Genomic DNA, 26,266 nt, shown 5'->3' on the forward strand with positions numbered 1-26,266 from the left:
GCTCTAGTCCATTAAGCCCGGTCCTCTTTCTCTTGTCTTGTATTTGGAACATTGAGCACGTAGCATGCAATATGTATGCCTCTGTTGATTGTGTGCATGCATCTAAATCCTTGTAATCTTCTCTTGTCCTCTCTTCAGCACCTTTGTTCCTGAGTACAAGCAGATCATAACATGAAGGCAGTATCAACTTCTTATTAGTTAAATCACATGCACCAAGAACAAAAGTACCTAGTCTTTTATTCGCCGTGAAATATTCACAGACGTTTTTATGATAGCTATGTCCGCATCAGTGTAGCTATAACCCTCGTTTGAACCAGATTTTCAGATCCAACATTTGGTTCCTATCCTGACCGATCAATGTAACAAAAACAATTTCACCTCTTCCGAGCTTCGTCGATGAATGGGAACTTCAATCTAGGGATTCTTTCAGCCACGTACAAAATCACAAGTATGTCGGGCCGAGGGCAAGATAAGTTTGTTTGAACTCCAAACTTCAAGATGCAGCACTAATAAGTAATAGCTGAGTACTCTTGGTCCCATACAGACAAGACAGACTCTATAGAAGGTAAAAAACAATGTCGAATTGTGCAGAGCTCAATCTTCCAGGAGAAGCATCAGTATCCTACTTAAATTTCCAGACAACACACAAGCACACACGCCACAGCACCACACCATTGAAGAGCTCGCTTTCAAGCAAGAAGAATGGGTGAGCCGCCCGTGAAGCTCATCAGCTCCTTCGGCAGTACGTTCAGCCACCGCGTGGAGGTGGCCCTGCGTCTGAAGCGAGTGCCGTACGAGCTCGTCGTCGAAGACCTTCACAACAAGAGCCAACTGCTGCTCACTCACAGCCCCATCCACAAGAAGGTCCCCGTGCTCCTCCACGGCGATAGACCAGCCATCAGCGAGTCGCTCGTAATTATCGAGTACGTGGATGAGGCCTTCGCCGGGCGGCCCCTCCTCCCCACCGACCCCTACGCCCGCGCCACCGCCCGGTTCTGGGCTCACTTCATCGACGAAAAGGTATACGCAAAGCTGTAAACGAGCACCATAGTTGTGTTGAGAACTTGAGATCCGTGCGCAGATTTTTTTTCCTCAAGAAAAGAAATACATTTGAACTTTGCAAGCCTAGAGCACATGTGTACTGCACTATGCAGAACAGTTTTTTAGTTATTATTCTTTTGAAGCATCAGAAATATCTGAAATGAACCATAGCGTCTTAGATATTTATGCCGCAAAAAAAACATGAAACCATTTCTGCACACTCTATTATACTTGCTTGCAATGTTGCGCAACCCATGGGCGATCTGAAACAATATGTTGATTAAATATGCAGTGCATGAAGCCGTTGTGGGTGGCGCTGTGGATGGAACCTAGCGAGGCACAGAGACGGTCCGTGGTGGAGGCAAAGGGGAGCCTTGCGTTGCTAGAGGAGCACCTCGGGGAGAAGAGTTTCTTCAGTGGTGACTCCATCGGGCTCGTGGACATAGCAGCTAGTGTACTGGCACACTGGCTTGGAGTCATGGAGAAGATCTCCGGAGTGACCGTGGTCACCGACGAGGAGTTCCCGGCCCTTTGCCATTGGGCTAGACGGTATGTTAGTGATGAGGATGTGAAGACATGCTTGCCGGAGAGGGGTGAGCTTGTCGCCATGTTCTCTGGGTGCAAGGAGATGTTTCGATCAATGGCAATGGCGACACCACAGTAGTGAAGTTGTCCACTTTAATTCGTCTTTTGTGTTTTGTACCTCTTAATTTCCCGTGATCTTATCCTTTTTTCCCCTTGCACTGTAGCACACTTCTATGGTTTCTGCTAAACCGGGATTAATAAAGTGAGAGCTTTCTTCAGCATAATACTTCCCTCCATCTCAATATACAAGGCTACTACACATTTTCATGTCTAAATTTGACCATCAAAATGCGAATTATATGCCACAAAATGTCAATCATTGGATGCACATTTGAAAGAACTTTTCGATGATATATTCTTGATGTCATATAACTCATATATTTTTGACTAAAATATCAAGTTTCAATTTGACAGAAAAACAAGGTGGCCTTGTATACGAAAATGAAGAAAGTACTGTGTGGCATCGGTATCATAACCTATAAATAACCATTTATACCTGACTGCTGTCAGCTGTTAACCGAGAAATAACCATTTATAGATTGATGAATCATAGCCGCTCTCACAAAATTGTTCATACTTCTATGTCAGCAAATAAAAAATCCATAGCTAACAAAAAAATCAAAAAAAAAAAATCCACGATCTACTTTCTATGTCGATCAAGAAACTTTGACTTTGGAAGTTCGGATGCCATTGCTCGCTTGGAAACGTACACAATAGTACCACTACATTAATTGATACGTATGTCATTGACGCAGCTTCGGTGCCTTAAAGGCACCTGCGTTTGGGTCACTGACATATGGCCAGCCACCTGTGGGGCCCACATGTCATAAACACAAAGGCAGGTGCCTTAAGGCACCGAAGCATAGTCCCAAACAAAGTCACCATCGTTTTGCTAGATTATATTATCTCCTGTTTGATCTGCCCACTGCAATCTAATATATTGTCTAGGTAAACCAAATCGGTTGTCTGATCTGCAGCTGCATCAATGACACAGCGAGCATCGACCGGATTTCAATGACACTAATCTTTTTAATCTTTCTCCTTTTGACTGATAAGATAGTTGACTAAGCAAAACAACCAAAAAGAATTGCATGTTATCCGATCTTTATTGGAGCACCATTTGGATCAATCAGGTCCCATTTACCCCTATAACTATCGACCTCCAAACTAGTCTAGGACCCCTAGCAGGCTTATCGGCAATGGTGGAACCAGTGAAGCTCATGGGCGCCTTCGGCAGCCCGTTCGTCCACCGCGCCGAGGTGGCCCTGCGCCTCAAGGGCGTCCCGTTCGAGCTCATCCTTGAAGACCTCAACAACAAGAGTGAGCTGCTGCTGAAGCACAACCCCATCCACAAGACGGTGCCGGTGCTCCTACACGGTGACCGGCCGGCCGTCTTAGAGTCCCTCCTCATCGTCGAATATGTGGATGAGGCCTTCGACGGCCCGCCGCTCCTCCCAGTCGATCCCTACGAGAGGGCCATGGCTCGCTTCTGGGCCCAGTTCATCGAGCAAAAGGTATGATTTTCTTCTCAAGTCACTCAGTTTCTTCAGGTACGGTACGTGACATGGCCGGCCATTCATGGCGGATCGACCTTGCCTATGTACATGCAGTGCTCGAGGCCGTTCTGGATGGCGGTGTGGCTGGACGACGGGGAGGCGCGGGAAGGCTTCGTGAGGGACACCAAGGAGAATCTGGCGCTGTTGGAGGCGCGGCTGCAGGGGAAGCGGTTCTTCGCCGGCGACTCCGTTGGGTACCTGGACCTGGCGGCCTGCGGGCTGGCGCACCTGCTGGGCGTGATCGAGGAGGTGGCCGGGGCGAGCCTTGTGGGCGCCGGCGAGTTCGCCGCACTGCGCCGGTGGGCGGAGGACTACACCTCCGATGCGATCGTCGCGGCGTGCCTACCGCCGAGGGAGCAGCTCGCCGCACACTTCGCCGGGAAGAAGGACCGAATCAAGCTCGCCGTCAACGCGATGGTGGGGCGGGCGTAGTTTGTCAGTTTGGGGCATCGATCAACACAGCAGGCGTCAGATTACGAACTGTATGATTTGTCTATTATGTGTGTGTTGCCTATGGAGCGTACTGAAATAAAATTCATATTAGTATTTGTTGGCACGCAATTTATGGCAAATTATTGTCAGTATACGAAATTGCTAAAACGCTGGCGCCTGAATATTTTAAGTTATCATTGAATTTTTTGGCGAATAGTTTCGTTCACTTTATGGTTAGCAGTGTACATGCGCTTTGTTTTTTGTTTTCGAATGTATGCGCTTTGTTCTGGTGCAATTGGGCAATGCTTTTATTTTGTACAGTCACAATTTATTTTGCGCTTTGTTATGGTGCAATTGGGCAAAAAAAATCATGATTTTTACAAAATAAAAGTGCAATTGTGCAAAAAGGGCAATTACAACTAAGACAAAACAAATAATTAACACAAAAAGACTGAAAGTTCGATAAGTGATTGAAATTTCAAAAATGTTATTACCGAGTTTCACATAAATGATTAAAATTAGCAAAAGGTGATTGAAACACTATTAAAGAAAGTGAATCAAACACTATCTTTTTTCAAACGCCTTTGTTTTTGCAATTCTGGTTTTCTAATCTATGTGGGAGAAGGACAATAAGTTTTAAAGTGTTCAGTCAAGCCCAAAGTTTTTGAAATTGCTACTTGAACAAGGAATGTTGGATCAAAATTGTATGCGGGCCAGGCATAAAAGGGTCATATGCAAAGCAATTTCGTATACAAAAAGTGATTGAAACATTGAAAATATTTCAAACGCCTTTGTTTTGGCAATTCTAGCTTTCTATCTATTTCAGTAAAGGAGAATGAGTTCAGGAGTGTTCAGTCAATATCAAATTTCTGCAAGTTCCAGTGTGGGCTTTGAAGCACCTAGCCCATCAGACAATCAATCATTTCGTTCCGCACACGGACTGGCTAAAATCAGAGTTTGCAGGAGTGACAACCCAATTCGAGAGCACACAAACCCAATAGAGCTTTTCAGGAGGTGAGGCCATTAGGGGGGAGGAGTGGCGTATGCCAAAAGAACATTATCTAACGAAGTGTGCTCTCTCTTTCTTGAGAGTGGTGGCTACGTTTGCTTGTTGCGGTTGTGGGATATATTTTTATTTTACCTATGATTATTGAGCAATAAAGTGGCCATGTTAACCCTAAAAAAAGTTCTGCCAAAGGCGGCACGACGCAAGTACTAGCCAAGGTAGGGTTTCACTGGTGTCCTTCACTTGCATTGGACAAGGATCACCAGGATCCCGAGAATAGCTGGCAGCAGAGAAAAATGATTATGCTCACTGGAAGGTCGGGATAATGATCTTTTTTTTGTAATCTAGCGAATGGGAGCCATTAGGCAGAGAAAAATGATTATGCTCACTGGAAATTCGGGATACTTCCTTATACCCATGACTATTGCTTTTCTTAGACTCACAACATTTTCAAGCTGCTCTGGAACACTTCTTGCCGGCTTCGACACAAAATCTTCTTCTGGATGTTATATCATGATAGGGTCAACAACAGGAACTTGTTACATCGCAAGCATATGCATCTGGATGATTATAATTGTGTGCTCTGTGCTGACAAAACAGAAGAAACTTCTCTTCACCTCTTTCGGGACTGTCCTTTTGCATCTAGCTGCTGGAACTATCTCATCCAAGACAGGAGAAGAGGTATATCATTTCATGATGAAGCCACCTTAACCATATCCTCACTACCTTCAGATATAGCTATGGACATCATCATCATCATCATGAGCTGTTGGAGTATATGGTCAGTCAGAAATGAAAAGATCTTCAGATCAGCAGCCCCACATTTCAATACCTGGAAATTCTATCTCAAGGAAGGACTTTGGGCCTCCGGGACTGGGTGATTCAGTTTATGGACCAGGGCTAGAATACTTTTATTCGTCCATGTGTATCATGTTTCCTAAGTCGGGCATTGGATGATTGTATTTTATCTTTTTTGTACTTTTGTACTTTTTGATATATTAATGAAAATACCATAGAACGATTGTTCTACGGTTTCAGGCTAAAAAAAAACTCTTGCCTAGCCCTAGATTCGAGTCTAGCCCTGTCGTAACAGACTTGCTCAAGAAAAGAAAATTTGGAATAGAATCCGGTACAACCAAGATCGTAATGCAGGTTGACCCTTTTGGCCACCCCTAGTAGCCGTACTATTACTCATGAAGATAAGGCCAGTTTGGATGCTTCTTGATGGAGCTCGTGCCGCCAAACGGCTTGGGGAGGAAGAGAAGGGGATAGAAAGGTGATAACATTTGTGCAGACCTCACCTCGTGGTGCCGTGGTGAGACGGCGTGGAGGCTTCTTGACCATGGTGGCGCAAGATGGTGGTCCGTTTGGTGGCAGGCTCTGGAGCACCCGAGGTGAAGGTTGGGATCGGGGGAAACCCCTGTCGGCCTGTCCGACACCGACGCGGCGACGCCGGTGGGTGTCGCCGGACCTTCCTGGAGGGCGTCGGGGGCGACCCTTCCTCTCGCCTCGTCGGGTACCGGGGGAAACCCTTGGCAGCAGCGTCGTCTTCGTCGCGGTCCTTCTTGGAGGTGCTGATTGGTACCGGTGCTTCGGAGCCTTGGAGCTTGGTGGGAGATCCTCGGTAGGCGCAGTGATCGTGAAGCTTCTTCGTTTCCGTCGATCTGCCGTTGTCGGCATTCTTTTCTTTTCTTTTGCTGTTTCTCTTTCGTTTCTTTTGGGTGTGATTGTGTTGCTTCCGCCCCAGCACCTATCCTTGAATGTATTGGTTGGTTGCTTTGGAATACAAAGCGGGGGGGAGGGGGGGGACCCTTTTTCTTAAAGGTGATAACATTAACGGATTCAATAACATGGAGGGTCTTAGAGTACAAATGAAGGGCGAAAGGAAGACATGGTGACCTGCACTATGTGGACACACTCAAGGGCCTCCTTGATTCACAAGATTGCTTAAAGCACATGAATATGAAAAATACTGGATTGGAATTTCATGCCCATTGGAGTACTGTAGTATTTGAGTCTGTTTGATTGCATCACCGGAAAAACAAAAGAATTTATTTTCAAGTAGTTGAGTGGATTTCAGATATCCAATGGAATGTAGTATTACAAATGATTCCTTAGAAAAAAGTACTGTGTGATTCAATCCAATAAATCAAATGCCCACTAATTAAGAATGATCGTCAAAAAATCCTATGAAATCCTTTTAAACAGAGAGGCACTTGGTGTGGGAGGAAAACGGACAACGAACAAGTGTTTCCACTGATGCTAAAGTCTGAACAGACGATTCTCATGTGTACATCAGAAATAGAAATAGTTGTTTGAAAATATGCTAAAAATGGAAATCTTATCTGGCGTACGTCAACCGAGGGGTGGTTCCAAGAACGCCTTCTATCTGCCAGATTCGTTTGCATGAATCTTGGCATAGGATCCCAATCACGTCAGATTTTCAAACCAATTCGCTATTAGAAAAATGCCATCGAACTATTTCAAAAATTCTATAGCAACCGCACTAGTTAGTATCGCGACCCTCACTAGGCACCTGGTTTCGAACCCTACTCTACCCTTTTATTTGTTTTTCTTTACCAGATGGCAATTTCTCCAGAAAAAATGAACATGGCAGTTTTATAACATGTCAACTTAAACATTTTTTCCTTCTTTTTGTTTTTTTCTCAAATCAAGCTTGTTTTTGTGCATGGCATTTTTTATTAGGAGACGACATTGTTATTATTAAGAGATGGCATTTTTTATTAAGAGATGGTATTTCTATTATTAAGTGACATTTTTATTATGATTATAAGAGATGGCTTTTTTTATTATGAAGAGATGACATTATTTATTATTATAAGAGATGACATTCTTTATTACTAAGATATGGCTTTTTTATTAAGAGGTGACATTTTTTATTATTAAGAGATGACATTTTTTATTAAGAGATGGCATTTGTTATTTCTAGATGGCATGCTAAGTTTATTAAGATATGACATTTCTTATCATGAATTTTTTTCCTTTCTTTCTTGTCCAATGGCAACTCAAATTGTAGGACCACCGCAAGTTTGTATATTTTTTTGAACATCCACTGTTAATTGTGATACTAGAGGACAGCATTTTTTTATAAATTCAGAGCATGGCATTTTTCAATTTTTAGTTTTTTATGTGTTTTATAAGAAAATGATTATTTTTGGTGTTCATGATATTTTTTTATATATAAAACAACTAACCGGGGCTTTTTGGGTCAATCGCAATGAACGATGTAAAACTTGGGAGCTGCCCCGGGCGAATGAAACACTCGACGGGGTTCTCCCATACATCAGATGCTAGATATTGGGGGTCATAAAAGGGAAAAAGATTCCCATCACCCGGCGGATTACAGACACTGTGTCCGCCCCTTCTGACGTTCAACACGTGTCCTGTGAGAATGAACCGAGCAACATACTAAGTCATTATCCTTATCTATTCTTCGTGTCTTCCTCTCAGCCGTGCTCCAGGACCGCCACACGCCACAAGGGTCGCAGGAAGCCACTCATCCTGCACACTACCGCAAGCCTCTCTATTGAATCCGCCGCCGGTGATCGTCAGAGGAGACCGCGGGCCGTGCTTTCTCCTCCCCTCTTCCTCTCCAACTCCTCCTTTCCTCGTCTCCCTATGCGCGCTTGCCAGACCTCTGCTCCAGCCACCATCGACGAGTTGCACCGCTTCATCCTCCCCTCTCGCTGTTCGTCGTCGCTCTGACCGATGATGTTTTTTTATACTTTCCGCAACAAGGGCCTTGTTGCAAAAGATCTTTCGCACAACATCATCTCTGTTACAGAAATTTCTTGATTCACACCACAAACTACATCTTCTTTTCAGTGAAAAAATTCTGCAACATTATTCATGTTGCAAGGGTCCTCCCGCAACATTGTCTATGCTGCAAAAACTATGAAGAAAAGCAGATCTGCAACACCACTCTGTTGCAAAAGTCCTCCCACAACATCATCTATGTTGCAAAAAAAAATTGAAGACAAAAGAAAGATTTCAGGCGAAAATAATGCTTTGGTGGTTTGCAACAAAACAACTGTTGCAGTGCGAGTTCTGCAACATATACCTTGTTGCAATTCATGACACATCTCACTAGGGGAGATCCGATGGCTATTTGTAGCACAACCAACGATGTAGGAGGCGGCAGATGTTTTCAATTAATCACCGGCAGACGCGTAGCGTTGCCCAAAACAATGAAAAAACAATGTATTATTTGCTTAAAATCCTCATTGTCAAACTAGAAAAGATAAGGATTCAGTGTTAAGAGATGACATTTTTTTATTAAGAGGTGGCATTTCTTACTTTTATATGGCATTTTTTGTTTATTAAGAGATAGCATTTTTTCTTTCTTTCACATGACAATTCAAATTTTAGGACTGCGGCAAGTTTAAATATTTTTTTAACATCCACGATTAATTTCGGATATTAGAGGACGTCACTTTTCATAAACTCAGAGCATGACATTTTGCAATTTTTATCTAGATGTTTGTAAGAAAATGATTTTTAAAAATAGCTAACTGGGCCTTTTCAGGTCAATCGGGGTCGCCCCGGCCTGCCATCCAGCGAACAATCTAAAACGATCCCTAAAAACTGTCACCGGGAGAACGAATGTTCAATGGGGGTCCTGCCCAGCGAAAGTATGCCAGATATTGGGGTCCTAATAGCATCTACAGCCCGACTCTACAAACGTCCGCGAACGCGCCCTGGTATGTCACGGACAGCGACCGATCACCCCTCAAAAAATGCATTCTACATCCAGATACCTCAAATTAGAAATCTCAAATCCATATTATTATGCGCAACGAAAATATAATCTAAGCGGGGCTCGTCCGGTTCCACTTCCTGCTCGCCCGGCTCCGCCCTGACCATGTATGGCGGCCGGCTGCGCCCCTCAGAGTGTTGGTCTGGTCGCCGGCAAGGTAGGGTAGGGCATGGGACACGAGCTGGCTCACGGGACTCAAGGCCCTGCCGTCTCCCATGCTCTACTCTTCCTCATCGGAGACCAGAACCTGAACGGTGCCAGTGGACGTCAGATCGATCACGGATCCATCCGGGGACGAGCCGCCGAGGTCGACCACGATGCGGTTGCGGTGCCTGGACTGATGCGCCACACGGGGCGCCGGAGAATGCGACTCTGCCTCGCCGACGTCCGCCGCCGCCTCCTGCGCCCGGTGCCTTGCACGACGTGCCAGCCGTGCCATGGCCTCATGGGACGATGGTGCATCCCCAATATCGGTGCGCCATCGGAGGGTTGCGTGTCCACCAGCGCATTCGGACGCCAGACAGACCGCACGGTGTCCGGGAAGGCAGCTACGGCCGGCCTAGTGCCGGATTCATCCGCCATTTCGGCGGATGCAATGGATTCCCGACGGATGGAGTCAGAGCGCAGCCGTCCACGGGCCTCCTCCCGGGCACGACGGAGCGCAAGCCGGACGACAATCTCCTCCTCGAGGCCGCATAGGATGAGTTAGGGGTCGACGGATCTGGAGGTGATGGACGACTCGAATTCGCTGCCCGCCATGCCTGAGATGAGCGGAAGGAGCCGGATACGAGCATGGGTGGCGGATGGGAGTGGAGGGGAGGGGAGTGAAGTGGCTAGGGTTTGGTCCGATGAGCGGATGGGGAGGATTTTATGTGGGTCGGGTGGGCCAGCGTGGGCCGGGTCCGACGTGACAAATGTGCCCGGGCGTGCCTAGGCGTCCCCATATCCATCCCATATTTTGGCTGGATATAGGGGTGCCGTTTAGCCCGAGCGTTTGAGGGGCCCGTCTGGGTCAAAAAATCGTGTCCGGACAGTGACCGGGCGGCCCGCCCAAGCGTATGAGACGGGTTTGAGGCGCCCGGCGTAGATGCTCTAAAACAATGGCAATTTGCTGTAAAATCCTCATTGTCACACTAGATAATATAAGGAAGTTAGTTTTTTTTTTTGAAAAGGATGGTCAATTCTGACTTTCTGATCAAGTGAAAACTGAAAAGTACATATCTCATGAGGCCATGACCACCAGCATTATACAATTCGTCTATGCTGCCAATGCTAGCCGTTCAACCCCTAGTTTCCAACTTAGAGCAACTACAGTAATGGGCTTATAGTCTGCTTATATAAAAAATTTGCTTATGTGAAGGAAAAAGACATGAAAAAGTAAGGAGAGTGAACTCTCATGCAAGAGTCTGGCTATATGCGTGCTTCAAGAAAGATGCAATAAATGTGAGGTGAAGTTTCCCGCTTTGTGCCAGTGGCGGAGGGAGTACACCGCCGACGAGGCCGTGCGGGCATGCCTACCGTGCCGGAAGCAGCTCGTGGCCTACTACACCGCCAAGAAGGACGGCTTCGTCGTCAGAGGCAATGTATTTTTTTCACCGACGAAACACTTCTAGTTCGTTTCGCATGAATATTGTTAAGAATGCTTCCGATAGTAACACAGTCATCCACAAAAAAAGTTCAGAACTTCTTTAAAACATTTTTCATTTTTTTGAGTTACTGTTCATCCAGGAGCAAATGCACGAGGGAGCCAAAATGACTGCCCCGTATGCACACATTCAGATCACGTCCTAACATACTTCTGTAACATCTCCTCTCCACCAATTATAATGTTTTTTATTTGTTGGCCAAAAATATTCATAACAAAAGGTTGGAAAATAGAATGATATAAATGCAAGTATAATAAAATTCACTCTTTGTCGGAAAAAAAGTATAATGAAATAATTAATACAATCCTTAAAGGGGTAGGTAAAATTAAAGAACATTGTAATAAGAGTAAAAAAATTGGAAAGCACACGGGAAACCACGAGCTTATTCTTAAGTCTAAAGCGTCGACAAACTTGTGGTACAAGATCTGATTAACTGCCCTGGTACGTGTTAATGACACACAAGCTCCTCCTGATCTTGCCGTTGGCCATGGTCTTGAGCTAAGATGGCACCCAAAATCACCATTGTGGCCTTGAATTTCTCCTCCCATCGATTGCTGACCTCGGTGTTGGAACACAAAACTTTACCTATGTTCGACGCCATCACAGGTGCAACAACTTAACGAGCAGGTGGGCTCAGGGTCTGCGACGAACGGCTTGGTGTTGATGGCGGTGGTGGAGGACTCCTCGAGATAGGTGGGGGAGGACTTGAAAACCTTGAGATGGGAGGTGGAGGGCTTGATAACACCGTTGGCGGCGGCGGTGGGCTTGATAACATCGGTGATGGCGGTGGAGAGCTTGGTAACCGCGGGGTGGGCGATGGTGGGCTTGACAACCTCTGGGCGGGAGGTGGAGGACTAGGCATCTGCAACGGAGGAGGCGATGTCCTTGGGACAGGAGGCATCGGATTGGGATACCGGTACCCTGCTTCGCACGTCCGCAACACGCTGCCGAGCAATGCGAGCACAGCGAGGACAGTGGAGAGCTTAGCCATCGGCCCTGTTTGGATACTCTAACACAGTTAGAGTTAGAGTTATTTTCTAACCGACTTTAACTCAAATAAGCACCTCTCCATCGGGATAGTTGGGTTAGATGAAACTAACCCACTTTAACCCTATCTGTTTGGATACTTTTAGGTTATTTAAGCCCCCAACTAATCCAAACTAGCTCTAACCCCATGATCCAAATAAGGCCATCGTCGCCATGGGTCGTGCCTGGTTGGACTGTGTAAGACATTCGTTGCTCACCATGGCCATTTATAGCCGACCAGTTACCTCCAAGCCGAGAGATACAGACGACCGAGGCAGAAATGCAAGCTGATGCACCGAACGAACGTGGGTTACGGTACAGCTCAAGCAGTTGACATCCCTCTGCAGTCTTGAGTAAAATATGTCACTTGATACTAATCCCCGCGTTGAATAGCTAGGTAGATACTCCATTAAGCATTGATTGCCGCGGTGACCACCGATCATTGGCTAACGCCGACGACGCCGGCTAAAAGAATTACACACCAGAACGAATCATGGGAGGGGAAGCTCTACTCGAATGTTTTTTCTTGCGCTAACTATGCGTGTTGACAATGCCACTGTCCTAAGAACAACTCTGTTTTATTTCATTCATAGGGCACATCTGACTCTTCTTTACAAAAGAAGAAAGAAAACAAAATTCAATAGTATTTTGGACCTTCATTTCCTTAGTGGAATCTTCATTCGACTTCATTCATTAATAGGCTACTCTCTCTGCCCCATAATATAAGACTTTTTGCAAACTCAGCTTGCAAAAACGTCTTATATTGTGGGAGGGGGGCAAAGCGAAGCCCGCTGAACGAAGCAATAGAACCAGCCACAGTTCATCGTGCCACAGACTACGAAGCATACAGAAACATCAACTCGTGCCCCCGCCAACAGCTACTTGGGCCTGTTTGCTTCGCAGGTTTCTCTTCTGCAATGCAGACCAGGGAGACGACACATAAATCTTCATGTCAACTCCATGGAAATAACATCATTATTAGGTTTAGCATGGTGCAAAGCACCTTCAGCAGAAACAATAACAATACTCCAGAAATACCTATAGGCATAGCACAATGCATTCTTTGCAGCATGAAGAACGAAATTTCTCGTCAAACTTCCAAGCATAACTACCAAAGTTCTAAGGCAGCGGCGACTTAGCTAAACTATAGTGCCGATCTCAATTAAAAAAAATCCTTAGTGCCATCACACGACTTCTGCTACAATCTTAATGTGAACTACATGGTTTGGATCCTGAATGGATTTGGCAACCTCGTTATAGTGTAAGGCTACAATTACTTGACTTACCCAAACAAGGTGTTCGAGTTGTGTCGAATATTATGTACAAGGTAGGTTACAGTTGGACTATGAGTTGTATTGTGTTTACATAGGATGTGGAGTCGTGTCCTAGTAGGACACTTGTATCCTAGGCCTCTCATATATATCCGGAAGAGAGGAGGAGAGGTTCTTCCCCTTGTGCTTCCTCCTCCATGGCCTCCCCCCTCTGGTCTTTGGCCTTCATGATGATGATGGCCCCTCCAGGATCCTCCTCCATGGCCATCGATGATGATGGCCCCCTCCGGCAGGGTGCCGGAGAGGGCATAGATTGATTTTTCGTGGCTACAGAGGCTTGCGGCGGCGAAACTTCTGATCTAGGTTTCTTTCTGGAAGTTTGGATATATATAGAAGAGTTTGATGTTGATTTCACGTCAGGGGGGTCACCGAGGCATCCACGAGGCAGGGGGGCGCGCCCTACCCCCTGGGCGCACCCCCCACCCTCGTGGGTAACTCGGAACTCCCCTGGTCCACCTCCGGTGCTCCGTGGGCTTCTTCTAGTCCAAAAATAGGCTCTGTAAAATTTCAGATCAATTGAACTCCGTTTGGTTTTCTTTTTCTGCGATACTCAAAAACAAGGAAAAATAGAAACTGGCACTGGGCTCTGAGTTAATCGGTTAGTCCCAAAAATCATATAAAACAACATATAAAAGCCCATTAAACATCCAAGATAGATATTATAACAGCATGAATACTTCATAAATTATTGATACGTTGGAGACGTATCAATGAACCTCGTTAACAAATCTCGGTGTCGTGCCTCGTGTGATTGCTTGGTCTTCGATAGATCGACGGTGGCCTCGAATTTATTTTAACAAGTGGTATCATGAGCTAGGGTTGCGAAGATCGAAGGTTGTGTAATCGTTGGTCTACGAGGAAGAAAATATCAACAAAAATCTGCAGGATGTAATATGGGCGATGTCGTCGGCGAGTTACGATTCCGAGGCGGATGTTGGTCGTAATTTTCACGGAAAGCGGTCTCGGCGAGAAAGCAGCAGGGGACGCGAGATCCCGCGTGCAGAGGCCCAGGCAGGAGCCCTCTCTGTGATGAGAGGTCCAGGTGCGGGCCTAGGGGCTCTCGGCCAGCGAGGCCCATGTGGGGCACTTGCGGCTGGTGTGTTTTGACCCGGTGGGCAAGACGCTGGGAAGTTGATGGAGGCCGCGAGACGCGTCTGCGCAGCTGCTGGAGATCTACGGATAGCCACATCGTGAGGATTTGTTTGAGAAAAAAAGGCTACAGGACCACATGTGTGTGCATGAGAGCAGTTTGGTTGGATCAAGTTCGGTCCCTTGTTCTGCTATATGGTACACGGAGAAGCAACAACAAACAGTGACAGAAAAGAACAAGAATTGTGCAGTTTGCATGGAAGTTTTTTTTCTGGGTCGGTTTGCTGTGATGGCTTGGAACACGTGGGCAGGTGGCGGAGGCGCGCGGGCAAGCGTGTCATATGGATGTGCATACAAGGCTTGTGAAGTCTGGTGCATGTCGTGCAGCCGGACATGTTCGTCTGGGTCGGGCTAGATAGTCTGACAGATCGACGTGAGTCTGTGGGAACAGAAGACGGTGGTGGGATCAACGACATCAACATAGGATGCTGATGATGACCGACTTCTGGAGCCTAGTGGTCTGATGGAAGCGTAAAACTCGTCACCGGTCGCTGATGATCGGTGGTTCTCTGCAGTGGGGGTTGAGTGCCGTGGGTTCACGACCCTTAAGACTCAATTGAGACAGCAAAGGCTCGATGCGGTAATAGCGGCGAGGCGTGCGGTATGCACGGGGCATGGAGACGGGCCAGGGATCTGGTGGTCATACATGTAGTGAGACAACTGTGAATTTGACTCGGAATGACTACAAGCAACGGTGAAATTCCGTCATGTTTCAGACAGGCGGTCAAGGAAGAGCGGTGATGTTGAGTTCAGGTAACTCTTATGCGTGACACCCAATATGTGAGTTGTTCACTTTCATGCATGTCAGTGATTGGTGTGTGATGGAGTTGACGGGTACTCTGGAAGTTGGAAGCGCAAACTAGAGTAACTAGATGATGCCCCGCGCGTTGCTGCGGGATTTTCTAAGAAAGGTGAGGATCTAAACTGAAGTGACAAAACTGCACATCCAACTTAGCATTCTGTAGAGCTGGCAATCCACATTAAGACGGTCAATAGGAAACACATGAATATAAGTGGAACTTTGCAAAAAAATAAGATGCACATGATGCCAACAGTTGCCGCAGATACATGTAGTCCCACATCATAATATATTTGTAGTTTTGTACCGCTGAAAATCATCCTGAAGTATGAGAATGTTTCTTAGTTACAATAGGTAGCGATCAAGGTAACCATTATTGATAATACTATACTATAAGTAACTGGCATGGATGGCACTGAAGCATGTATCATCATTGTAGCATAGCTTGATGTTGCCCTGCATAGTGTACAAATTTGTAGCATTGTTAGGAAGGTATTAAGTGGATAGAATGGAGACTGGTTTAATCTGTGATGTGGTGCATTAAACCTCTGATTTTGTTTTTGTAGCAGCATTACTCTGCCTGCCCTAAAATGTTTCCTGCGTTCTTGTTGTTTGTAGTGCTGCATGAAGACGTAAAATGAGAGCGTCATGGAAAATTGTGATATATTGCTGATGGTAATAGCTAATAGTAGCCTTCCCATGGAACTATACTGATTAAATATGTATAAGAAAACACTCAGAAAATTACATAAATTTAATGATTTTATAGAAGATGAAAAAAATGTTTCCTAAGCTCCCATGTATGAGAATAAGAAGCAAGCCAGATGACTATCATCACAAAAAAAGGTTCATTTCAAAAATCACACATATAGTCTTCAATGAAAAGATTTATTAGAAACCTGTGATCAACTAATGGGATAATGGAACCCTTTGTGTTCTGCATACTAATCAACCTCTTCAAAATGTTATAACAAAGTGGGCTATACAGTGATCTAGCTAGTAACGTGGTTTTTCTGAATGATCGTACTGATTTTGTATTTCTACCAATTTGTGAGTCAATCACCAGAACTGCATATATGCTGCTACAGCACAAACACGTTTGAGACCATTGGCCATCTGCATATGCATCTCTAAACCTCATATTATTGTTCAGTTTGAACTCTCACCTACACATCTATATTACACAATCAGATGAGTAGAACATCTATTTATATAGCAGCTCTAAACTCCAAAGAGACTCCCAAAGCAAGAGTATAATATATTTTCAGAGGTATATACTTAAGAATGTCCGGTCAGTAACCAAAAAATGAATTGGCCTGCAGCTATGTGCTAGAATTTATGATACAAACATTGACTCTCTGTGAATATATACTAAACGAAAGCAGGGCGAAAAGGATCAACAGGCCAAGCGCATGGTAGTGATCTAACAACAAAGAAACAACATGGTACAGGGAGACTGGGAGTGGATGAATGAGGGAGAACCTCGTACAAATATGGGATTGAAATAGATTGCAGGTGGCATTGAGGCCGCAGAGGTGACCCGGCCTAGGATGTTTCCAACCTTTCGCTAACTGCAAAAAAAGAGGGCATGCATATAGTTCCAATTCAGCATAGTTTTGCAAAAAAAAAAAAGAACAGCGAGTAATACTAACTTATTGTATGAGGAGGTCGGGGAAGCAGGTACGAACAGGGGCTGCGAAGAAGAAGGTACAGACAGGGGACGCGGCGTCGAGGGAGCAGATGTGTCCAGCCAACATGCAGAGCACCAGCAGGCGATGGGTGTGGTTGATTTATATAAGGGAGAACCCGGCGACTCTCGAGCAGCTCCACTGATTAATGGGGAGAGGAATTGCATCGGTTACCTGGGCAGGGGGAATTAAATCCATCCGTTTCTGTTGGAGAAAAGTAGTGGGGCTTAACTGAGGCTGGAGAAGGTGAAGAGGAAGAGGTGCTGCAGTGGAGAAGACAGAAGGCAGCGAGCCTACCATGGGGAATCCTTTGGGCGACAAAAGGGCGCTGCCGACCGCCATGGAGAAGGGTTGAAGCAGCGTTGCCGCGACGGGGATTCCTACTCTCGTGTGGAGAAGAAATCGAGCGTGTGGTGGGCCAGCCTTTTGGGCGGAGAAAAGGGAGGCTAGCGAGCGGTCTTATGGGCTAGATTTCAGCGTGTGATGGGCCAGCGTTTTGAGCGGAAAAAGAAGGGGAGGCGAGCGAGCGAGTGGTCTGGCCAGGCTAGTGCGCGGACACGAAGCGAGGAGAAAAAATAAATTAAGTGATGTCTGCCCATGACGTGGCATCACCAAATTGCATGAAAATTTCTTAGTGGGAGGTAGCTATTTAAGAATAGAGGATGACATGGCACATCGTTGATGTGTATAGTGTGCATGGTGAGAGAATAGAAAGTAGTGGGGAGCAACTTCTTAAGAATGGTAGATGTGGAACTTAATTTCGCTCGAGCGTTGACTGTGGCCAGGAAAAGGAGGGAATACAAGTTGCATGAGGAGTCACATGAAGTCTTTGGAGTAGCAGTGATACTCAAGTTCAATGTACATGAAAGTTTGACGCATGGACGAATCCAAGGTGGTGGAGAATATTCGTCAAGGTGGAGTTTATTGGAGTTGTGTCGAATATTGTATACAAGGTAGGTTACAGTTGGACTATGAGTTGCATTGTGTTTACATAAGATGTAGAGTCGTGTTCTAGTAGGACACTTGTATCTTAGGCCTCTCATGTATAGCGGAGTAGACACACGTATAACATATGCCAACATAATAGCACATGCACGCGGGGGAGCCGGCGCTGTGTGCCGGCGCCCGGGCGGCCAGGGTGCGGTATTGTGACGGTGTCATGGGGAGGAGCATCCGTAGTCAGGCCCAGGATGTAGCCATATCGGTGAACCTCGTTAATAAATTTTGGTGTCGTGCCTCGTGTGATTGCTTGATCTTTGATAGATCAACGGTGGCCTTGGATTTATTCTAACAGAAGATTGTCCAACTACCGCTGCATATGCCATTGCTTTGAGGGGCGTCAGATCAATTATGCCATCAATCGCTTGCGTCAAAGCACCCTCAAAACACCTCAGCATGACAAACAACACTCAGTTTTTTCAAGATAGATAAGAGGCAAGAGCATTGTAAGGGGAGTTGGTATATTTGGCATTTCGGACAAGCGGCCGGGCCTATTGCACGACCAGTTGTAGGCTGAAAATTTTAGCCCCCACTCATTGCAGGAGCAGAGGAAGCGCCACACACTACCAAAGCCTGTCTACCCAAGCCCGACGAGGCAATTAATTAGATTGAAATCTAGATATACAATATGTATGGATTTTTTATTAAGTGAATGTTCTCCATTCATTCCCTACACAACTAGAAAAAGGCCTGTTAGTGACGCATCTATTTTTTTCCATTAATGGCGCATTATAGGTGCGCAAAAGGTGCGCCATTACTATCCGAGATAATAGAGGCGCACCACATAGTGTGCCATTACTATGCCCAACAATGCGCCATTATTATCTGACTTAGTAATGATGCACCACACAGAAGTGCGCCATTACTAACAAATTTTTTTTCAATTTTTTTTCAATTTTTTTAATTTTTCTTTCAGAATTTTTTTCGTTTTTTTCTTAATCTCGGGTCAATCTGCTTAATCTCAAGTCAAATCGCACTCCGTGGTCAAACTTCTCGAAAGGTCACCCATCCTCACACTACTCCAACCCGAACACGCTTAACTTCGCAGTTTTATCCAACTCTAGCACCAGCTCACTTAACATGCACTTATTGATATATCTATCATATCAATCCTATTAAACCTTGTTGATGTTGTTCATGTTCATGAGTGTGATGAAATTTTGAAAAAAAAATATATCAAACTTCCCGGTCCTATTACGTATCATATTTTGAACATTTCTTCCAAAAAAAGTTCGAAACCAATTTTTTTTGTTACTAGTGGCGCACCTAGCAAATGGTGCGCAATTACTAAGTTTGAATTTTTTTTCCATTTCCCCCCTCTTGATCTTAAAAGCCCCATATCTTTTATTCTGTTAGGTTTTTGGGGATTATAAAAATCTTCAACGGGGTTTCCCCAGTTGAATTCGGATGTAACTTTTCGAGTAGATGATTTTTCATATAAAAAACTTTTTAATCCGAATTCGTATGCAAAAGTTATGCCCATTTTACTAAATTCCAGAGAGATTTTGCAAATAAAGTCGAAATTCATATTTGTAAATTTTCCCAACAACTAGACCACATATCACATGGGAAACTTATTTTCTTTTATTTCTTTGACATTTCTATTATTTTCTTTTATTTTTTCTAAAACTGAAAAGGCGGTCCACGGGAGGGGGGTGCATTTAGTAATGGCGCATTTTGTATAGGTGTGCCATTATTAAGTTTGACATAGTAATGGCGCACTTTGTGAAGGTGCGTTATTACTATGTCAACTTAGTAATGACGCACTATCCCCAGGTGCGCCACTGTTAACATTTTTTTTTCAAAACTAGTAATGACGCACCACACACCAGGTGCGCCATTAGTAATGTGGCCTATAAGCAGACCACATACATGGTGCGCCTATAATGGCCTATAAGCCGTTTTTCTAGTAGTGCTAGGTATCTGTTCCACTATTTGTTGCTGTCATCAAGAAGAGAAATAAGCAGACCATACCCCCAGACAAATTTTGTGAACACAATTGTCAAATATTTGAAGAACACAGTGAGCAGGATGTCAATTCATATACATTTGTTGCTAAGGGCATCTCCAGCCGCGCCCCCAACAGGCCCCCCCAGGCCACTTTTTCGGCGCCGGCGCCGAAAAAACGGCCCAGTCGCGCCCCCAGGACGCCGAAAATCGCCGACTCGGACCTTTTTTCCGCCCGGCGGTCACAGGCCGAACCCGGCGCGCTGGGGAGCCGTTGGGGGCTCCGGCGCTAGGGAAAAGCACGCCTGGACCACACCGACAGGGGAAAAGTCAAGGTTTTCTTCCCCCGACTTACCTCACACCCCCCGTGCCCTCGGCCACCACTAGCTATATCCTGGCGACGGCCGCCGCCCTACTCCGCTAGATAGCCATTCCCCGCCGGAAAATAGCAGCACTTCGCCGCGGCAGCCCCTCCCGCAGCAGCTGGGCGTTTCCGGCCGCCGTTTCCGGCCGCAGAGGCGCGGTTTAACGGCGGGTACACGCCCACCGAGCGCAAGGTGTTCGGCGTTTTGCCTGCCTCGGCGATGGACTCGGACGAGGAGGAAGAGCTCGCCGCGCTGCTGGAGGAGGAAGCCGCGGCCGACGTCCAGGAAGAAGAGCATCTCATGGTGCTCGCCGCCCTCGCCCAGCTGCTGGCGAGCAGTGAAAAGCCGCGGCGAGGTGGCTCGGCGCCGGGGCGGGTGAAAGCAAAGAACCGACATCGTCTGCAAGGCTACTGCATGCTCTACTCCGACTACTTCGCCGATGCTCCACTTCATGGTGAGAGAACATTTCGGCGCCGTTATCGGATGAGACGAAAGCTCTTCCTCAGGATTGTGAATTCCATCCGGGAGTTCGACAACTACTTCAAGTGCAAGATGGATTGCACTGGCGCTCTTGGATTCACCTCCATCCAGAAGTGCACGACAGCGATGAGGATGCTTGCATATGGAGCTCCAAGTGATTCACTCAACGACTATGGGCGCATGGCCGAGTCCACCAGCATAGAGTGTTTCTACAAGTTCTGTCGGGCAGTGGTGGCAGTGTTTGGGCCACAATACTTGAGAACACCCAATGCGGAAGACACTGCTCGGATCCTAGCCCAGAATGCAGCAAGAGGATTTTCTGGGATGCTTGGAAGCATCGACTGCATGCATTGGAAATGGAAGAACTGCCCATTTGGTTGGCAAGGGATGTACAAAGGCGCCAAAGGCGGTTGCAGTGTGGTGCTTGAGGCGGTAGCCACACAGGGCCTCTGGATTTGGCACTCCTTCTTTGGTATGCCAGGAACTCACAATGACATCAACGTGCTGCAGTGCTCTCCTGTTTTTGCCAAGCTCGTTGAGGGTCATTCTCCTCCGGTGAACTTCGAGATCAATGGGCACCAATACAACAAGGGCTACTATCTAGCTGACAGCATCTATCCGAGATGGTCGACATTTGTGAAGACGATCTCAAACCCTGTGCCAGGAGGCAAGAACGCCTGGTTTGCGAAAGTTCAGGAGGCTTGCCGGAAGGATGTCGAGCGGGCATTTGGTGTGCTCCAATCTCGATTCGCTGTTGTTCGGTACCCCGCTCAGACTTGGTCGAAAGATCAAATGTGGGAGATCATGACTTGCTGTGTCATCTTGCACAACATGATCATCGAGAGCGAGCAAGAAGACCCAGTGATTGACACTGAACCATACTACAGGCAGGGTCCTCTAGCCTAAGTTGATCACCAGCAACCGGCAACTTGGACTGCCTATCTCAGTATGCGTCAGGAGATCCGAGACCCACAGGTGCATCATCAACTGCAGAAAGATCTGATTGAGCACCTATGGAGGCTTAAGAGGGACGCCTCGTGATGAAATACGAGTTTTTATTTGTTGAACAATATAATTTGTATTGAATTATTTGTTGTTGTAGTATTTTGTTGAAGTATTTGATTTTTCTATGATGAAATATGTGATAAGAAATAATTGTGTTGATAATTGAACGCCGAGACACGGCGAACCACGCCGGATATAGGCCTATTCTCGCCCATATGGGCCGTTTATCCGCCGAAATTGGGCTGCAAAGTGGGCCAATTTCGGCGCCTGGGGGCGACGACTGGGCGCAAACCCGCCCCCAGCGCCGAGTGCATCGCCGGCTCGCCCCCAGGGGGCGTTTTTTATGCGTCTTGGGGGGGCCAACGGCTGGAGATGCCCTAAGGAGTTACTTCAGTATTTTGATTTACACACAGAACATGCAAAGAAAAAGACATTAACAAGTCGCAAGTGTAATGATTCAGCAAATGTACCTTGAGAACTTCTGGGCAGTACTGATAAGCAATTGTACTGATTCAAATGGATGGAAGGACCCAAGCAACTAGTACTCGTATTCCTTCCTTACTTCTCGCCCTGGGTAGTCGGCAACAGTTTCATGCAAAGATCTATCAACCAAAGAATACTCACTTCAGTTCCCAAAGGGTCCAGTAAAGTATAAGCAGTCTCTTCGAACTCCCGGATGATCTGGACCAAGGCAGCCTGCAAATGAGGACCATTAAAGAACAAGCTACAAGCACCAATGCTATCGGTCCTCACCACTTCCTCTCCCCGGATTGCCATCGGAAAACATGGTACAACCCGGTTCTAAAAATGAGCAATAGATCACCAAGGCACTCCGCAAGCCAGAAAGTCGAACCGTTCTGATGTGCGCTAAATTTATCCCGAAGAAACGACAATACCACCAAATTGTTGTCAAGCTCGGACTCGGTAACAGCGAGACGATAATTTGGATAAATCAATGCATAGAGGGTGCCTTTCACGAATATCAGACTGTAAACGTGGCAGCCTTCATTCAACTGCGCCGCTTGCCACTAAGCATCCCCAATGCGGCAGTAGTTGATTTTGTGTTGCCATGACGTGAAGGTGAGGACAAGGTTGCCGGAAAAGATAACACCTCCAACGCATTCCGAGAGATCGGGCAAGCGGGCTCGCTCTGTCGTGAGGAGGTGGTGGATGCGGAGCTCGTGGCGGCTGCAGCCTCTGATGTCTTGGATAGCAGCGTGGCAGCCGAAGGAGTTGTAGGAGGTGATATCGATGTTGTCGGCGCAGAAGAGCCGGTCGAAGCACCGAAACCAGGTGAGGACGTGGCTGCGCGGGAGACGGAAGCGGAGGGGGACGTGGAAAACAGCCTCCGAGGTAGAAACATAAATAAAACAACAAATAAAATAAGGGGCGATTCTTGAGTAAAATGCATTCTCGAGGCGCTCAGAATCATTACTACCCGCACGTCCTACGAGTACTTAAGCCAGTTTTCATGTAGATATTTGTGGGCGGAGCCCGTACAGTATACGGAGATAAGTCGTAGTCAACCGTATCACGCACGCCACCACCGTTCCTCCCTGAGCGGATTATGGCAACGATGATTAAGGGTTTCCCTGTGTACACGGCCAAAGGTTTGTCTATGTTATTACCCTGTCGGATTGGTAGAGATGGGATAGGTAGAGGTTACTTCTGTCACATTTATCCTCCACTTCCCTAAAGATTGCACTGTCACTTGCTTTCTTCACTCTCTACTTCATCCAATAGTAATATCCTTGTGTCCAAAATTGGCAAATGTTGGATGATGCACTTCACCCAACATCACAAAAAACATTAACAATACATGAAAAGGTTATTTCATATCACGCAAAATTATTCGGTTCTAGTACAAACTAGAGTTCATCCTATTCTGCAAGAACTAGTAATTCACTCAAACATGTAGATGAAGTACATAGAGGATAGAGGCAAGTTACAAGCCAACATGATGTTGGAGATGGAGAGGAGCCTGGTGGCAGCGGCGATATGGAGAGGGCACCGGCCCTCCGGCCGGCGCCGGGTGTAGGGGTGCCTCCTCCTCTTCTTCTTCTTCTTGTCATGGCCCTCTCTTTATGGTGGAGTTGCTACCCTGGCAGTGTGGTGGCGGCTAATGGAACTTGTGAAGGATGGAGATGGTGATCTCTGGCGGCTAGGGTTGGAGGTCTTCTTATAGGAGGCTTCCTCGGGTCTCCTCTGTTGATATAACCTCCTCCCCTTCATCCAAGGGCTCTAGGGAATCCAAATCCACATCCAATACAAGCCTTGGCCGTCAAGCATTCCGTAGGGAAAATCGGGGACAAAATCGGAGCACAATCGGCGTCGTTATTGCTGATTTAGGAGTTGTCAGGAGGTCAGATGACCGTCCATACGAGAAGCTCCGCTCGTATGGAAGGCCGTCCTTCAGCCTGGCTTCGCGAGCTGTTTCGTATTTTGGTCACCATTTTTAATATGAACTCCGATTTTGACGTTCTTGGGCTCGTTGGATTGCTAAATAAAAGCTTGATGCATCTGTGGTCTTGGATCTTCATTTTGGACACTTTGATAAACGTCAAATCATCAAACTCTCCAAAGGGTATTGATCTGGTGCCTGGGACTTCTCTGGTTTGACCCCTAGCTTGATTCTATTGATGTCGCAAGCCCATGAACATGCCAACATACCTACAAAGACCATTAAATAAAGGACATACCTCCAAAGGGTATTGAAGCGGTGCCTGGGACTTCTCGGGCCATGCATGGTACCCGTCCTCCGAGGTAGGCTTGCTCGTTATCCTTAGGACGCAACGCTAGGCGACCATGAGATCATGTGGTGCTGCGTTCGAGCACTGCTCTGGGCACTCTGGACTATTAGAAAGAAGATTACTATGAATTCGGTGTTCCCTCCTCATCTTACTCACTGCATATTCAAATGCATTCTCTTCGTACAACAACCGACTCCATTGGGGTCACGTCCGGATGTTGAATCAATGCAACAAGCGATGGACAAGATGTGTAACATCCACACCATGGCGTGTCACCCTCCAGAGGTGATCTAGGGTATCCGTCTCTCTTGCGTCACGAGCCTGCATTCTCCTCTTATGGGCCATTGGCCTTGTACCTCAGTGTATAGCTTCGGATTTGTGTTCCATTTAACTCATGTCACTTTGCTAAGTTTGTCGGCTTTATTAATTTTAAACTAGACGCTTTTTTCGTCTTCGTTCTAAAAAATATGATCCTATCACACTTGATCTTTTTTTTGAATCTTGGCAGGAGAGCTCGCAAATTCATCCGGCGCCTCCATGGTTACCTCCATTGGTGGAGCTACATGCATCCCTGCAGTTGCCATGGCCCCCCAACCTGGGCAAATTTAGTGAAGAATTTTTTATAGAGATTTTTAGATTGGAAAAAAATAGAGATTTTTGTCTTCCCTAGAAATTGTGTTGTGTTTTCTCTTTGCCCCCCCCCCCCAATCTTCCTGGCCTAGCCTCGCAACTGGTCACATTCTTGTTTAGATTAGCTCTGGCACACATAGGAGACAACGACAAACTGGGCCGCCATGCGAAGAACCACCGGTCGCCACCCAACAGATGTCAGAGACTGTGTGCCTCTCACGCCCCGTGCGCCGCAAATTCGTGCTTGGAGCAACTCATTGGCACCATGCTCATGCGCTGCCCTGGATCTGATGGCAATCACCACGCCGCACCCGGCAACTGTTCACGACGCCCAGGCACACATCTCCTTACGCGTCCACCATACAACACCTCGCGCGTCTGTCGCATGCTCGCCGCACCTGCCTAGGCCAGCACGTCGTGCCCCCCTAACACCCCACTATTGCCGAGCCCCCGCGCTGCTGAGGCCACATGAGAGGGCGAAGAAAGAACGGCTCGCCGTCGTCGACGCCATGTGGGTTTTGCCTAACGGCGGCGGGGGAGGGGCGAAGAAGGAGAGGGTATTCGGCGGCGGCTTTGTTCCCTGCCCGAGTTGCGCGCGCGGTGGAAGAGGGCGGGGAGGGGGGGTGCTCCTCCTGTCAGACTAGACCCCTAGATATGATAGGAAAATATCTTGTGGGGCTTAGGCTTAGGTGCACCTCTGCATCGCGATTCATGCAAGAACTTTTCTCTTTTTTTTCTTCCAAATAGAACAACATATGAGCTTCAAACTTTGCAAAATAGCAAAACATTCTTACTACAATGAGAGACAAAACTTTTAGATTTTTTCGTGCATCATAAGTACTAAAAATAACATTTTTGAATAAAGAAAATCTCATTTTGTATATTCATATCGGTCAAAAAAGTCTATAAGTTTTTTCTCTCATTGTAGTAAGAATGTTTTATTATATTGCAAAGTTTGAAGTTCATATATTGTTTTATTTGAAAGCAACGAAAAAGAGAAAATTTCACACAGTAAGTTACTCTCTCCGTTTCAAAATAAATTACTTAACTTTAT

General features: G+C 46.4%; 2 protein-coding genes and 1 pseudogene across 2 annotated transcripts; 2 read left to right on the top strand and 1 right to left on the bottom strand.

The window, feature by feature from the left end:
• Nucleotides 1-640: 640 nt before the first annotated feature.
• LOC125527406 (glutathione S-transferase U8-like) lies at nucleotides 641-1,838 on the top strand. The gene is made up of 2 exons (XM_048691914.1): nucleotides 641-1,020; nucleotides 1,334-1,838. The coding sequence occupies exons 1-2, from the start codon at nucleotides 703-705 to the stop codon at nucleotides 1,703-1,705; spliced, it is 690 nt and encodes a 229-aa protein (XP_048547871.1). The 5' UTR covers nucleotides 641-702; the 3' UTR covers nucleotides 1,706-1,838.
• Nucleotides 1,839-2,757: 919 nt separating this feature from the next.
• Nucleotides 2,758-3,730, top strand: LOC125527405 (probable glutathione S-transferase). The gene is made up of 2 exons (XM_048691913.1): nucleotides 2,758-3,140; nucleotides 3,237-3,730. The coding sequence occupies exons 1-2, from the start codon at nucleotides 2,826-2,828 to the stop codon at nucleotides 3,612-3,614; spliced, it is 693 nt and encodes a 230-aa protein (XP_048547870.1). The 5' UTR covers nucleotides 2,758-2,825; the 3' UTR covers nucleotides 3,615-3,730.
• An 18,640-nt stretch (nucleotides 3,731-22,370) lies between these two features.
• LOC125527404 lies at nucleotides 22,371-25,166 on the bottom strand (annotated as a pseudogene).
• Nucleotides 25,167-26,266: the final 1,100 nt, after the last annotated feature.

This window comes from Triticum urartu, unplaced genomic scaffold (assembly GCF_003073215.2).
Source record: "Triticum urartu cultivar G1812 unplaced genomic scaffold, Tu2.1 TuUngrouped_contig_380, whole genome shotgun sequence".
In the NCBI taxonomy this organism is placed as follows: domain Eukaryota; kingdom Viridiplantae; phylum Streptophyta; class Magnoliopsida; order Poales; family Poaceae; genus Triticum; species Triticum urartu.

Coding starts and splice junctions, on each gene's coding strand:
- LOC125527406 (XM_048691914.1), top strand. CDS start 703: ATGGGTGAGCCGCCCGTGAAGCTCATCAGCTCCTTCGGCAGTACGTTC. Junction 1,021..1,333: donor CTCACTTCATCGACGAAAAG/GTATACGCAAAG, acceptor TTAAATATGCAG/TGCATGAAGCCGTTGTGGGT.
- LOC125527405 (XM_048691913.1), top strand. CDS start 2,826: ATGGTGGAACCAGTGAAGCTCATGGGCGCCTTCGGCAGCCCGTTCGTC. Junction 3,141..3,236: donor CCCAGTTCATCGAGCAAAAG/GTATGATTTTCT, acceptor ATGTACATGCAG/TGCTCGAGGCCGTTCTGGAT.